The 14,413-nt window shown below is 31.6% G+C and overlaps 7 protein-coding genes across 7 annotated transcripts; 3 read left to right on the forward strand and 4 right to left on the reverse strand.

Annotated features, from left to right (window-relative positions):
- Positions 1–675: 675 nt before the first annotated feature.
- Positions 676–1,408, reverse strand: BX663DRAFT_557135 (uncharacterized protein; the record flags this gene model as incomplete). The annotated part of the gene is made up of 3 exons (XM_051531752.1): positions 676–1,113; positions 1,182–1,268; positions 1,382–1,408. 3 exons carry the CDS (start codon positions 1,406–1,408, stop codon positions 724–726), a joined length of 504 nt encoding a protein of 167 aa, XP_051387908.1. The 3' UTR covers positions 676–723.
- Positions 1,409–1,615: 207 nt separating this feature from the next.
- On the forward strand, positions 1,616–3,836 carry BX663DRAFT_482173 (Alpha/Beta hydrolase protein; the record flags this gene model as incomplete). The annotated part of the gene is made up of 5 exons (XM_051524402.1): positions 1,616–2,018; positions 2,160–2,511; positions 2,589–3,151; positions 3,215–3,407; positions 3,473–3,836. The coding sequence occupies 5 exons, from the start codon at positions 1,616–1,618 to the stop codon at positions 3,834–3,836; spliced, it is 1,875 nt and encodes a 624-aa protein (XP_051387909.1).
- A 222-nt stretch (positions 3,837–4,058) lies between these two features.
- Positions 4,059–4,336, forward strand: BX663DRAFT_425677 (cytochrome b-c1 complex subunit 9; the record flags this gene model as incomplete). Its single annotated transcript, XM_051522504.1, has 2 exons — positions 4,059–4,217; positions 4,298–4,336. 2 exons carry the CDS (start codon positions 4,059–4,061, stop codon positions 4,334–4,336), a joined length of 198 nt encoding a protein of 65 aa, XP_051387910.1.
- An 8-nt stretch (positions 4,337–4,344) lies between these two features.
- On the reverse strand, positions 4,345–5,874 carry BX663DRAFT_15027 (P-loop containing nucleoside triphosphate hydrolase protein). The gene is made up of 6 exons (XM_051521604.1): positions 5,697–5,874; positions 5,468–5,606; positions 5,245–5,367; positions 4,928–5,152; positions 4,775–4,860; positions 4,345–4,693 (listed from the first exon to the last, which is right to left on the reverse strand). The coding sequence occupies exons 1-6, from the start codon at positions 5,757–5,759 to the stop codon at positions 4,427–4,429; spliced, it is 903 nt and encodes a 300-aa protein (XP_051387911.1). The 5' UTR covers positions 5,760–5,874; the 3' UTR covers positions 4,345–4,426.
- A 422-nt stretch (positions 5,875–6,296) lies between these two features.
- On the forward strand, positions 6,297–7,707 carry BX663DRAFT_539318 (EXS family-domain-containing protein; the record flags this gene model as incomplete). Its single annotated transcript, XM_051530714.1, has 4 exons — positions 6,297–6,321; positions 6,760–6,868; positions 6,945–7,037; positions 7,311–7,707. The coding sequence occupies 4 exons, from the start codon at positions 6,297–6,299 to the stop codon at positions 7,627–7,629; spliced, it is 546 nt and encodes a 181-aa protein (XP_051387912.1). The 3' UTR covers positions 7,630–7,707.
- Positions 7,708–7,867: 160 nt separating this feature from the next.
- Positions 7,868–11,615, reverse strand: BX663DRAFT_482176 (uncharacterized protein; the record flags this gene model as incomplete). Its single annotated transcript, XM_051524403.1, has 6 exons — positions 7,868–8,720; positions 8,801–9,870; positions 9,959–10,770; positions 10,839–11,111; positions 11,190–11,538; positions 11,610–11,615. The coding sequence occupies 6 exons, from the start codon at positions 11,613–11,615 to the stop codon at positions 7,868–7,870; spliced, it is 3,363 nt and encodes a 1,120-aa protein (XP_051387913.1).
- A 426-nt stretch (positions 11,616–12,041) lies between these two features.
- On the reverse strand, positions 12,042–13,331 carry BX663DRAFT_492463 (mitochondrial carrier domain-containing protein). The gene is made up of 5 exons (XM_051525213.1): positions 13,205–13,331; positions 12,981–13,146; positions 12,652–12,900; positions 12,431–12,592; positions 12,042–12,381 (listed from the first exon to the last, which is right to left on the reverse strand). Exons 1-5 carry the CDS (start codon positions 13,282–13,284, stop codon positions 12,079–12,081), a joined length of 960 nt encoding a protein of 319 aa, XP_051387914.1. The 5' UTR covers positions 13,285–13,331; the 3' UTR covers positions 12,042–12,078.
- Between the last annotated feature and the right edge of the window lie 1,082 nt (positions 13,332–14,413).

Genomic DNA, 14,413 nt, shown 5'->3' on the forward strand with positions numbered 1-14,413 from the left:
ATATGAAATAGCAACAGAAGACCATCAAGCTTATAACTATGGCAACAATAGTAGTCACAATACCATAGATAAATAAATAAAAAACATTTTGTTACCATAGAAAATAGTGATGCTTTTTTTTTTTTTTACGGGTAAAGTATTAGCTTTTATTCTCAAAATACTCATTAAACTATATACATGCATTCTTTTAATCAACTAAGGCTATCTAAAACTCAACACTACTATTTTATGATAGGAAAACTATTCGCTTCAACAAATTTATCAAACTATCTGAATTTTAAGTTTAATTTACCGATTTAAAAGTGACTATTAAAAAAATTTTCAAGTAAAAAAGTATAAATAAGCCATGAGAGGATCCATTTTTTCGGTTTTTTTTTTTTTTTTTTTCTTCACAACGCAATTATATAACAATTGTACTAAAAGCGTTCATGTGATTGATTGGGTACTTCGGTATCTATCTATGAAACATTGAAATCGTCAAGCAATTGAAGACTACCTATAACACACTAAAATGGGTGCATAGAATGCAGAGGATTAATCTTCGTATTAACCGATGGTATTATATGCAATTTTGTGGGTTTCATTCTTTATATTTATTATATTATACATAACACAAATGAAAAAAAAAAAGAATTAAAAATCGTAATAAATAAAATAAAGATAAACATACAAATGATTCCTATATTTCCATTCATTGTAATGACAAATAGAAAAGTTTTTATTTTATTCATTCTCTAATCGGTTTTGTTCCATTTCTTTGTTTTCTCTAAATAAAGTTAATAAATAATTATCTTCAATAGTAGCTGGTTGTTTGTTTAGTTGTATCTTTTTAAACGTTGAGTTATTATTTTCTTGATTTTCTGAAGAATTTTCTTTAACTCTCACATTATCGAATGTAACTAATTTTTCGGTTGAGCAAGCGTATCTAACTGTATATCTTTGCTGTTTTTGACCATCTTCTACCCGCATTGAAGTTAACAAAGGAAGTAACCCAGTTTGATCTTCTGTTTTTTCATTAATTTCAAATAATAAATGAGTCCCAATTGACTCATCAACATTGCCTTGAAAAATAAATTCACCAATTTGTAAATAGGGTCTTCCTTCTTCTAAACCCTAATCAAGTCGATTAAATATCTATACAAGTTGCATTTTTTTTTCCTTTTTTTTTTTTTTTTCTTTACAATTATAGAGCATCCTCCTTCATGAGAAACCGCCTCTACATACTCATTTGAAATTGCTGAATGCAAATCAAATTCTACATAGCTTATCTACTTCAGAATAAAAGAAAAAAAAATAGAACACTCACATTAGTTTAAAAGTTTTGCACCTTCAAAAAAAAAAAAAGAAAGAGAGATAAAACAAGAAAGCGATGATCCTATACCTCTTCTTCATATTCTTCAGTATTCATTATCAAAAACGTATTAAAAACGAAAACCCCAAAAAGAAAAAGGGAAAAAAAAAATTTTTTTTCTATAAAAGGTAAATTTCTGCAATACTTCTCACACTACATGATTTTACTTTATTTTATTTTAATTTAATTTCCTCTCTAATATAGCCACTCTATTTACTTCTTTAGTTTTTATTTTATTTTTGTTAATGAATTTAATAGATAATAATGGCAAGAGGTAGAAACCGAATATATTTTGCAATTGCTTTTGCCATTTCCTCCATCCCAGCATTAGTCGCCATTTATGCCTTCAAGCATCAACTTACTGTCCTTAGTTCTTTCTTGTTTGCTTTATCTATCATCAGTATGGGTATATCAACCTTTATTTTCTTAAGCTACAAGACAGTAAAACATGGTACACCACTGGTATTATCAACCTTAGCTAATATCAGTCAATCCTTAGCACCAATGGCTCGGTTCTTATCGAAGACAATCATTCTAGGGCCCTTATTTTCGTTGATCATCAGAATTGGATTCTTTTTAAGCTTTGTCATATTATTAATGAGCGATCAATTGATACGTATTGTATTTGGACTCTTTATTGGTAGACATCCCTCAAAAAGAACCTATTGTAAGTGAATTACTGCCATTTATTTTTTTTTAAAGCGAGAGAGAGAGAGAGAGAGAGAGTGTGTGTGTGTGTGTGTGTGTGTGCGACTGAGAGAGTGAGGGATAGGGAGGTACATCATTTATGACGGACTTTTTCCTATAGCTATCACCTGCGCTATGGATCCCCGTATTGAATTTTTTGATGACACTATCCCGAGAACAAGACATTTAGAAAACAGTGAACTATTCAAGCAACGTAAACAAATAAGAATGAAGGAAGAGAACGGGATGTCAGGTGCATTAACATCACTTATGAAAAGACCTAAATATTCGGTTCCTTTAGCCTATACCCTTTCCGTAGCAAGCAAGCTTGTTTATGAAGATGTTGAAGTGATTAAATATGAACTAAAGAAAGCTGGATTTGACGTTGAAAACACATTTCGACCCATTGCGTATAAGAATATATGTGCATTCATTGCAGAAAAAGAAGATGATATTCTACTTGTATTTAGAGGGTATAAATACGACTAAATAATAAATACAAAAAGAAAAATATAAATATATTAATATAGATATATGTCTATCTATATAGAACAAATCCATTAAATATTCAAAACTATTTAACAAACATTACCATGAGCATGGCATCAGTAAAATCAAGTTGGGGTCCTATGGGCAGAGTTCACAAAGGCTTCTGGAAAGCCATGGGTGAACCTATGACCAAGAAAACATCATCTGTTCTGAAAAAACGAAAATCGTTATCATCAACTGATATTGCCACCAACAATAAAATAGGACAAGAAGGACCTATCTTACGTATTGAGCTCACAAACACATCCATCTATCGTACCATTATGTCTACTATTCAAGCAATAGTTAAAATTCTCAAGTTTTTAACGACTAACTTGTTTTATCACGTTAAAGAGCCGATCGATCATAGTTGGGTAGGTCCCGATACAGACATTCGAACGAATAGTATGTATGCATTGGCTGAAGAGCATATTTTGAATTTAATCCACTTGTATGAAGATAACAATAACAACAAGAGGAATAAAAGAAGAATGTCAGGATTATTATCACAAGAGAAAGCAGACAAACCGAAAAAAAAACGTTTATTTATTACAGGGCATTCATTAGGTGGTGCACTCGGAACAAGTAAGGGAACCTGAGAATAGTAACAAATCTAGTGCGAGTTGTATATTTATATGTGTATATTAGTTTTTTTAGCAAAAATGCTACAAACCAAAAGCCCCCTTTTGGATTATTTTGCAGGTCTTTATACATATGGACAGCCTAAAATTGGAGATGCAGAGTTCTCAAAGGTATTCAGTCCGCATATGACAAGTAAAATATTTCATCATGTTTATAATAATGATGTTGTTCCTCGTCTCCTTAACTTTTGGGATTACTAGTAAGCCATTTATCTATATGTGTATATACAACCTAATTATAACTGATTTCTTCTTCAACAAATAGTACTCCACCTGGATCACTCGTATATATTGATTCCGCTTTTAATATAACTATTTACCCGCCTAACCCTTACACAAATGAGCCTGTCCCTGTCCGACCTATTTCTTTTTTACATTTATCAGGTTTGTTAAATCGCTATGTTATTCGTAGACTACCTAGAGAAAATAGAATCCGTATTCTATTTCGTATCTTGTTTCCCTTCTTCTTGAATGATCATTTTCCTTGCGATTATAGCGAAAGTCTAAGGCATGGGCAAGTACAATGGGTTATTATGGGAGCAGATGGACTCGAAGGAGGTAGTGAAGAACAACAGCAAAATATGACCAAGTATAAAAGACGTTATAGCATTATTAATGTTCATGATTAGAAACTTTTACATTTCTTTATTTGCATATTATATTTTTAATAAATAAAGGTTACCCTTTTTTTTTTTCGACGTCATACCCCCCCACATATAATTGTTCCTCTCTCAGCTAACCTAAAAAAAAAATCCCCTGTTTGTTAATTGTATACAAAAAAAAAAATGACTTTGACTTTTATTCCTTAATTTCTCTCTCTCTCCTACTCTCTTCCTCTTTATCAAATAAATATGCCCTCTGCAGCTGCTTCTGGTTTTACTCGTACAATTTACAATACCTTCTTCAAAAGGAACTCCATGTTCATTACCACCATCTTTGTTGGTGCCATCGCCTTTGAAGTTGGCTTTGACTCAATTACAAGTAAAGTCTGGGATAATGTCAACAAAGGAGTAAGTATTTGCCATGTTTACATTGCTATTAGGTTAACTCATTAATTATTTTTTTTTTAAATCTCATTTTCATTTATTAGAAACAATGGAAGGATATTAAAGACAACTATACTTCTTAATAATGAACAGCAATAATTTTTATATTTATTTTCTTTCTCTCTCTTTTTTTTTTTTTTTATTTATTTGTTTGTCTTATTAAAATAATAAACTTACATATTCGAACAACATAACCGGTCGAGTATATTTGTAGTAATAGAACGATAATGACTAGAAAATGGACTATTTGGCTGTGATATAACAATAGGTTTACCGGAATCGGATAATTGACAAATATCTGCATGAAGTGGCACTTCCCCCAATAAGGGAACATTAAAATCTTCGGCCATTCTTGCAGCACCATCATGACCGAATATATGGGATTCATGGTTGCAGTTTGGACAAATAAATAACGACATATTTTGCACCATACCAAGAATCTAAAAAAAAAAAAAAAAAAAAAAAAAAAAAATGTTGGGTTATTTTAACATATCAAATAAATGATAATGAAAATACTTTACTGGCACATTCACTTTCTTGAACATATTTACTCCTTTTACCGCATCAATCAATGCAATATCTTGAGGTGTAGAGACAATGACAGCACCTATCGTTGTGAAGTAGAGAATATGAATAGATTAAAACTTTTTAACAAGCTTTTACTTGAATATTACCATTTACAATGACTTGTTGGCTAATAGTTAGCTGAACATCACCTGTTCCAGGAGGCATATCAATTACCAATAAATCTAAATATCCCCAATCCACTTGATGTAATAGTTGTTGAAGTGCCTTCATGACCATTAAACCTCTCCATACAACTGGGGCTTCTTGATCTACTAAGAAGCCCATAGACATACATTTTACTCCATAATTAGTTAAAGGTATTAAACGATCACCTAAAAAAAAAAAAAATGAATTAAAAATCCCTCCTTCTTCCTTTTGTGTGTGTGTGTGGATATGTTATGCTAATATATGCAGGCGCACAAACCTTTTTCTGTTAATTCAGGCTCTCCTTTTAAATTCATTAATTTAGGTATTGATGGTCCAAAAATGTCTGCATCTAAAATACCCACTTTCTGTTTCATTCCAGCAGCTGCCAAAGCAATATTGACTAATATCAAACAATAATGAATATAGCCATAGAATGTGTCAGTCTTTTTTTTTTTTTTTTTTTTTTTTTTTTTTTTTTTTTTTTTTTTTTTTTTTTTTACCTGCTGTTGTTGATTTACCAACACCTCCTTTTCCTGAAGCAACAACAATGACCTGTTTTACACCAGGAATGGGCATTTTCTTTGGTAAACCTCGTTGTGCTCTAGGAATGGTAGGTGCTGATGCATGTCGAGGTAATCCCTACAAAAAAAAAAAAGGTTATTTGTTAAGGATGCTCATGGATAGATCTTTTTTTACTACTTTTGATCTTTGTAATGGACATTAGCTTACTAAAGGATTTTCATGAAATAATGAACGACATGTTGAAAAAGCTCTTCTTGAAATATGTAGCATAATAAATGAAATTAAATAAAACAACAGCAACAACAAAAAGTAAAGAAAGAAGGAAGATGGGCAGGCAATGGAATTGTGAAATGAATGTCAATTCTTGGTAGTGAATATAATGGGGGGAATGCTAGGGGTGTTGTGGGGGGCGGGAGAAGGAAAAAAAAAAAGGTACTTTGGTAACTCCGCCAAATGATATATAGCAGCTATACTCTCATTATTCACATTATATAATATTAAAGTAGATTAATGTATTGAGTAAAGAATGTACCTGTTACATATAAAAGAGGAACTGGGGGGTTTTTTTTTTCAACAGCCAAGAGTAACACAAAAGACAGGCTGATTGTATGCATCAGTTTGTATTAAGTATGCAAAACAATTAGAGTGTTTATTTGTGTAGATATGTTTATAAATTTTGATCCTGTCTTGTAAAAGAATTATTTGAATAAAACGTTCTGTAGCAACATATATACTTTTCTTTCTTTCTTTCATGTCTTTTCCTTTTAAAAATAGATCAAAATACAAGATTGTTAGCAGAATATCATCATGCTAGAAGTAATCTTGAATAATAGTAATAATAATAATAAAGTGATGTTTTCTTTACCAGAGATCTATTTTCCTTTAATCGTTATCTGTTTCGGTATTTGGGGTTGGATAGCTGTTTTAAACATTCTAAACTTGCAAAAGATCGATATTAGTCTAGTTCTTTATCATCATCATTCTTCTACACTAAAATATCAGCCACTTCGACCGTTATTACTTTTTGCGATATTATTAACGACTATCATTATCTGTCATATCATTCTATTAGAACCTATGATGATTTATTATGATGTCGTACTATATCCAGCAATAGGTTCTTCTTCTGTTATCTCATGTTACATTATAACGATGATACTAGTAATCCTCGGACCTTGTCAAAATGAATCTTTACTCTTATTAAGGTGTTTGCGTCGATTATTTTTTAAATTACATTACTCTCAGATTTATTTTTTTGATATACTTGTAGCAGATATTTTAATTAGTTTTTCAAGTATCTTGACTGAAATCTTTTATGTACAATGGATACAATTGTTCAATGCAACATCTTATTTATATTATGTTCCTTTTGTAAACAGGTATAGACCCCATCTACGACTCTATTCATTATGGGATTTTTTTTTTGGCTGATTATTTTATTTCTTGTTGTTGTAGTCTTCCATGTTTGATCCGTTTAAAGCAGTGTTTAAATGATTATTATTTTTCTCAAAAACAGCAGAATAAACATCAACTTGTAAATGCTTTCAAGTATGCTTCTTCCATACTTGTTATATTTTTAAATCATCATATGAAACCGAAACATTACAATCATCATTTAGAAAGAGATGAAGCTTGTTTATGGTACAAATATAAATATAACTATACATATATGTATGTATGTATACATAGTATTCTTTTATTTTACCTTTCCTACCTATCTTCCTGTTTGAGGAGGAGGAGGAGGAGGAGGGGGAAAAAAAAGAAGAAGAGAAAAGGAAAGGAAAAGAGATTAATATATCTATATATGTATGTATGTAAAAGGCTTCTTTTTGCAATGACGAATGCATCCTTTGCTTTCATTTGGGATTTGGTTATGGATTGGGGATTAATACAAATAGATATGCATCAACGTGTTCTCATTTTTCGTATTCGTAAAGATCTTTATTTCTCTAATCCTATGTGGTATCTTTTGGCTATTCTCTTGAATGGATGTTTTAGATCATTGAAAATTAGCTCCTATTTCTATCATATACATCCTCTCTGTATTGATATCACAGAGATTGTTCGAAGATGGGTCTGGGTTCTTTTTCGATTTGAATACGAGTGGAAAAAACGATCATATAATGGGCAAGAAGCATAATAAGAAAGAAAAAAAAAAGGGGGGAACTACCTTTACTACAATAAAATGTACAAATACTGATGATAGAAATAGATTTGCTACTACTACTGCTGCTGCTATTACTATTACTATTACTATTACTATTACTATTACTATTACTATTACTATTACTATTACTATTACTATTACTATTATTTCCATTTATTATATATTACTACACACACACACACATACATATATATATAAAGATCGATACATGCTAACACATGGCCCAATCAGCAACATAAGAAAATGCTTGGAATTCTTGTTGTTCAACACGCGTCAGGTTAGAATCAATGGGCGTCAAAGCAGGTGTCTCATTCGTAAACTCCTCATCAAAATTCGACGTATCCAAGCGATTTGAGATGGAAGGATAAAATGGAGGTGGAACTCTTTTAGCTAGCATATCTTCCCAATTGACACCTCTAAAGAATGGATGTCGTTTAATAGAGATAGCATCATCAGGACCTGCACCTAATCTTTGTGTGGGTTCACGTTGCAATAACTGTTGACAGATGGAGATAGAATCACTGGACATATTAATAGGATACAATATATCGTCCTCTAAGATGGCATCAAAGATTTCATCTTCATCTTCGCCACGGAAGGGAGATTGACCAAGTAGCATTTCATACACAAGAACGCCAAAGGCCCACCAATCAACTGCACGCCCATAACTTTGCTCACGCAAAATTTCAGGTGCCATAAATTCAGGTGTACCACAAAAGGTACCTGTCGTCTTTCCATAACCCATATTTTCCTTACAAAGACCATAATCTGCCATCTTGATATGACCATCCAGACCTAACATGATATTATCTAGCTTTAAGTCTCGATAAATAATGTTTTGACTATGAAAATATTCAAGTGCTAACAGGACTTCACATGCATAAAATTTGGCTCTTCGTTCCGAAAATTGACCGCGTTGAATGTGCCACATAAGGTCACCACCACTTACGTACTCCATTACAAAATAAACACGAGTTTCGGTTTGGAAGGTTGAGTGTAGGTTAATCAAGAAAGGATGGCGTTCACGGTTTGCTGCTTGAAAGACACGTTTTTCAGAACGAACACTATGCAAAAAAAAAAAAAAAAAAAAAAAAAAAAAGTTATACGCTATATGACAAATATATATTTCTATTATATCCAATACCTTTCAATTTCATCATTATCAATAATAAATCTCTTTTTTAACATTTTGATAGCATATAATTTTTTATCATGTTTTTCTTCAGCTAACATGACTTTGCCAAAGTTACCTTTACCAAGAACAGCTAGGAAACTAAAATTATCTAAAGCAACTTTTTTAGGTCTTTGTTGCTGTTGAATCATACTGGGCTGTTTTTGTATCAATGGTTGTTGTTGTTGTTGTTGCTGCTGCTGTTGATAAAGATGATAATTAGGATTATAGGCAGGATTAGGTTGAGGTCTTCCCATCATCATGTTATTCGCTGGATAGGGACCATTATTGTAAGGAGAATGGGGTGGCCTCATGATAGGTGGGGAAGGTTGTTGATGATGATAATACATAGGCTGTTGTTGCTGGTGTCTATAATCAACACTTAAATTTGGGTTAATATAAGGGGATTGATGTTGTGGTAAAACAGGAGGAGGTCTTTGTTGTTGCTGTTGTTGTTGTTGTTGTTGTTGTGGATATATTCTAGGTGGCTGAGGCATAGTCATAGAAGGAGGATAATAAGGTGTTTGCTGTTGTTGTTGTTGTTGTTGTTGTTGTTGTTGTTGTAGCATATGATGTACAGAAGGAGATGTTTGAGGAGTAACAGGGCTACTACTACTCTTTTGAGGAGAAGAAACAAGGGTCACTGATGAAGAGAACTGAGAACTAAGCCCTTCGCTATTATCATTATCTAAACTAGGTGAATGTTGAGTTGGTAAAGCAGGAAGAGGCGCCTCCTTATTAGTATTAGAAATACGATGACTACTCGATGATTTGTTTGATTCTGAACCAGTCGTCTTACGTTTTGCTGCAGCTTTAATTTCTGCAAGCATTTGATTTGCCATCTCCATACTAAGGCCACAGAAATCTGGTACATAATGTTCACATTGGTTATGAGCGGTTACACTGCATTCTGAACATTTTTTAGACCCACGTGAGCCCAATGGCAACATATAACCACAATGACAGCACCAATTAGCGCCAATATTTGTAATAGGTTCGAAACGATGAGGAATTTTATGATTCAATTTATCTTCATCAGAATCCTATATTGCATACATAAATAACAAAGTAGGTGAGGAAAACAATATGTTAAAACTGCCACCTTTTTTTTTTTATAGTAACTCTACTTACATTATCTTTAGAATTTGCTAAGCACTTAGTAACGACTTTACTAGAGCATTTCTTATGACAAGTGTATTCACAATCTTCACATTGAAAGCCACTATTAACAAAAAATTCCTGACAAAGTGCGCACTTCATAACATTGTAGAATCTCTTTTCTACAAATTGATGACCGTTTACTTCAACCACTTCTTCACGACGTTGACGAACAGCACCAGCACGACCTAATTTATCCATTGGACGACGATTTCCTTCTGTACGAACAAAGTTTAACCGAAGAGCCAATTTACCCACTGGCTCGACATCAAACCAGGCTTCAATACCACTTTCAGTATTCTGTTGTGGAGCTATTGTAGCCGTATTCAGTTGTTGTCTCATCTTATCTTCTTCCTCCTGAGATAGAGATACGAAATCATCTTTCACTTCTTGAAGCTTCTTTTGCTGGGCTTCTTCAGCCAGCATCCATTGTGGCATTTTTCGTTTACGAAGTCCCTCAGTAATATCTGTGATCTTTAACCAAAAAAAGCCGATTGGTAAAGACTTTTCAGGTGATTGATCGTAAATGCTGATTTCAATTTCAGAGGCTTTATTAACATGTGTTTCACATAGTTCATTCCATTTATTATCGCTGTTACGAGCGGGCCTTGAGCGAAAGACGATTTGATTATCAATTTTGACAACAACAATTGTTGTAGGGGAACGAATCATCCGAGTAGGTGCATGAGCCAATTCTGTTGCCTCTAAAATTTCTATTTGAAGTTTGCCTGTGACTGGTCTACGAAAACCAGGAGGTAGACGAGCTGAAGGTGGTGTTTCTAATTCTATTATAAACATGTATGAATTTTTTTTTTCTTTCTTATTCTCTTTTTCTTTTCCTTTTATGACTTACCATAATCATCTTCATCTCCACCTTCACCAATATATAAAGTTTTGTATTTTCTTAAAGCAGAATTTAATAAAGTTAATTTTTCTTGACTTTCAAGCATTTTATCTTGTAATTCAGTACGACTTCTACTGTTGGTGGAAGGGTCACGTTCCATGACTTCGAACATGCCTCTAATACCTTTTAGAACAGTTTTTTCAACATCCAATTTATATTCCAATTCGTGTAATTTAAGAGACACTTTAGGCTTATTATAAGGAGTCTCTGACATTAATAAATCTATATACATGTTTATGCATTCAAAGTAAGTAAAAAATAAACAAAACATAAGACCGGTTTTGGTCCATTCTTATTTACCCAAGTTTGAATATTTTTTCTTCTTTGATTGAGCCACTATGGCAGTAATAGGTTCGGTTGTATTATTAGCCATAGAGCTTGTCCTAGGAGGATTTAGCTGTTGATATGGGTCCATATTTTTCGAGAATGATGCATGTTGTTCTGGTAAAAATGAACCAGGGGAACTTTCATTTTGTTTACTTTCTAAACGATGTAATTCCTCGGTGAAATAATCAATATATTTTTGATATTCTTTGATTTGAGTTTCACAATCAGATATTACATTTTTATCCTTTAATAAAGGCCTCATTTGAATAAATTTATCTCGCATAGTACGACTATGTTCAATTTTAGCTTCCAACTCAGAAATCTTATAAAAAAAAAAAAAAAAAAAAAATGAGGAAAAAAAAAATCTTAAAAATCTACTAATATACATATTACCGTCATTTTTTTCTCTCTTTTTTTTTTAAAAAAAATGAATTGCCTTGATATAAATATATATGTGTTGTTTATATGGTTTCAATCAGACTATAGAATAATAACAGTTTTGCTTGTTTATATTCACTAAATTAGAGAATATTAAAAAGTAAATTCATGTTTTTATTTTGCATCTCTCATATTAAAATAAAAAGTAACTGTTTACGTTAATTAAAATAGACCAAGAGAAAAGCGGGGAGGGGAAATCGTATATTTAATCGTTTTATATATATCAAAAGAAAAGGGAAATATAAAATAAGAGAAAAAAATAAAGAGAGGAGAAAAAACAAAAAAAAGGCAAGGAAGGGAAACAAAAAATAAGATGGAGCATGTGTATCCCCTTTTTTTGTATTATTTTGGTATTACAAATATAACGAAAAAAGAAAAAGAAAAAGAAAAAAAAAAAAAAAAAAAAAAAAGGCGTTGCTATAAATCACTTTTTTTTAAGCCATAATAAAATATCTTTAGTTTCTTCAAATACCATAAAAGTAACAGCATTTGCAGGCCCTACTTTAACAAGGGATGGAATAAGGCCTTTATATAAACTTCTATATCCTTCTTGTTTAACAACCGTTTTTATACACGTTAACCATGATTTTCTTATTGTTCCTTCCATTTGCATTCGTTTTCGAACCAAATCAAATGGATAAACCATTGTTTTACTGAATAAGCCAGATAAAGCTCCACTAATCATATCGTGTGTTGGTTTATAACTTGCTGATAGAACTTGTTCATCCTAGATTAAAACGTTATCATCTTTCATCTACTTCTTCTTATAAATTTACCCTTAGTTTTTTAAATCCTTTTGCAAATAAATCATAACTTGAAAACAGTAGTCCCATATATGGCATGATTTGAATAATTGCAGGCCATAATCCTCTATAAAAACCATGTATACCTTCTTTTTCATAAATATCAACTATTGCTCGTGCCACTGTTGTATAATCCTATGAATATTATAATGAGAATTGGCGTCTTTTATTTATTTCTGTTCTTCATATTCAACCTTTCCTGACCCTCGAACAGAAGTAGCAGCAGCAAATCGGGTCCTTAGCAAATCAAAAGGATAAGTAGCGGTTGTAGCCATACATCCGGCAATCATACCACTACTAAATGTCTTTAATGGATGTGACAGTAGTCGGCCTTCCTTATCTATTTTCTCTATTCTTTGTTCTAATTCTTTATAAGCCCAAAATTCAACTGCATTATAAGATAAATAAAGGTATTCTGCTGGCATATTTCCTTTATATAATCCCTTTACTTTTTTTTAATGTGGGATAAACAGAAAAAAAAAAAAAAAAAAAAAAACTACTACTATTTTATGCATGTACATACTCTTATACCCTCTTCTTTTAATATTGTTTTAAGTGCTTGAATTGTATTTGAGTATTTTATTTTAGAAGTAAGTTGATGTTTTTTTGGTGCATTAAAACTAAAATGTGTACGATGCGTTTGTAGTTGCATTCGAATCTTTACAACATCAAGTGGTGCAATGACGACCCTTATTTTTGTTGTAAATATATTTAATTTCTAAAAGCCCTTTTTTTTTATTTCTTTACCTTGAAATGACGCCTGCAGTAGCACCACAAAATGCTAATTCAGTACTTGAAAGATTAGCATCAGTAACATAGGAAGGCATAATAATATGTTTGTTTACGTAAGAAAATTGTAATGGAAGAAAAAAAAAGTCATATTTATAATAGTTCAGTTGCTACTTGTACAAACAGTTATCTTAAAATATTATTGGATAGAAAGAAAAAAAAAGGCAATTGAAGTTATTTCTCCCATAACAAGAATAAAGTCTATAAGTTTCAGAGCCATAATCGCAATTACAACGTGAAAAGCTCTTGATAGTAGTTGCTATATTACAATGGGTGTTTCATCCATTTATACAGTTAAAGATATAGATTTACCTTATTGTTAGTTATGGTTATTATAAAAGCTTGTATCTTCAACCTTATTATTTATTTTTTTTCCTGATTAAAACTCTACCTTAATTTCAGGGTTTGCTGGCTGAAGTCTCGAATGATATTATGGTTTTTTAGGTGCTTCTGTCGACATTTTGCTTTAAAAATTTGATATTTTCCATAATGAATAAGCATATCTATTTTTAAAAAAGGAAAAAAAAAAACTCTGTTTGTGATATCAATGAATAGAATATAGCTAAATCCAGCAAATAGCATACAAAAAGGAAAAAAAAATGTTTATTGTATTAGGTGCAAGCATATGATACAAAAATTTAATAATAATAATTAGAAGGCTTGTAACATAATTGTATAATTGATATTTTCTATCAAAAAATTGCAGAGAGAGAGAGAGAGAGAGACTTTGGGTGATTCAATTATAATGACACTTAATGAATTCAAGTTATTAGGAGTATGCAATCACGTACTGTGTGGTCTACTCCCAAATGTACAATTTATTTTATATATATATGATTAAGCTTCTTTAACTTTTATAACTCACAAATGTCGAATACAACATACTTGAGAAATATATATTAAATAACAGAAATACTTTAAAATCGCTCTGGCTTTGGTTTTCTATAATGCCTGGTTTAGGTCTTAGTTAATAGTTAATTATTATCATTATTATTTTCTTTCTTTTTTTTTTTTTTTAGGGAGAGCTTGGTAGTATCCCAAACCACTATATTCTTACTACTAGCGAAACACAAAGAATATTTTAACAATAGGATATCAACAGTATGTCAATTACATTATCTATTTAGGGAAAGGAAGGATCATAAGTTTATCCATTTTCCAAAGACT

Source organism: Cokeromyces recurvatus (assembly GCF_025118155.1).
Source record: "Cokeromyces recurvatus strain NRRL 2243 chromosome Unknown BX663scaffold_1, whole genome shotgun sequence".
Classification (NCBI taxonomy): Eukaryota; Fungi; Mucoromycota; class Mucoromycetes; order Mucorales; family Mucoraceae; genus Cokeromyces; species Cokeromyces recurvatus.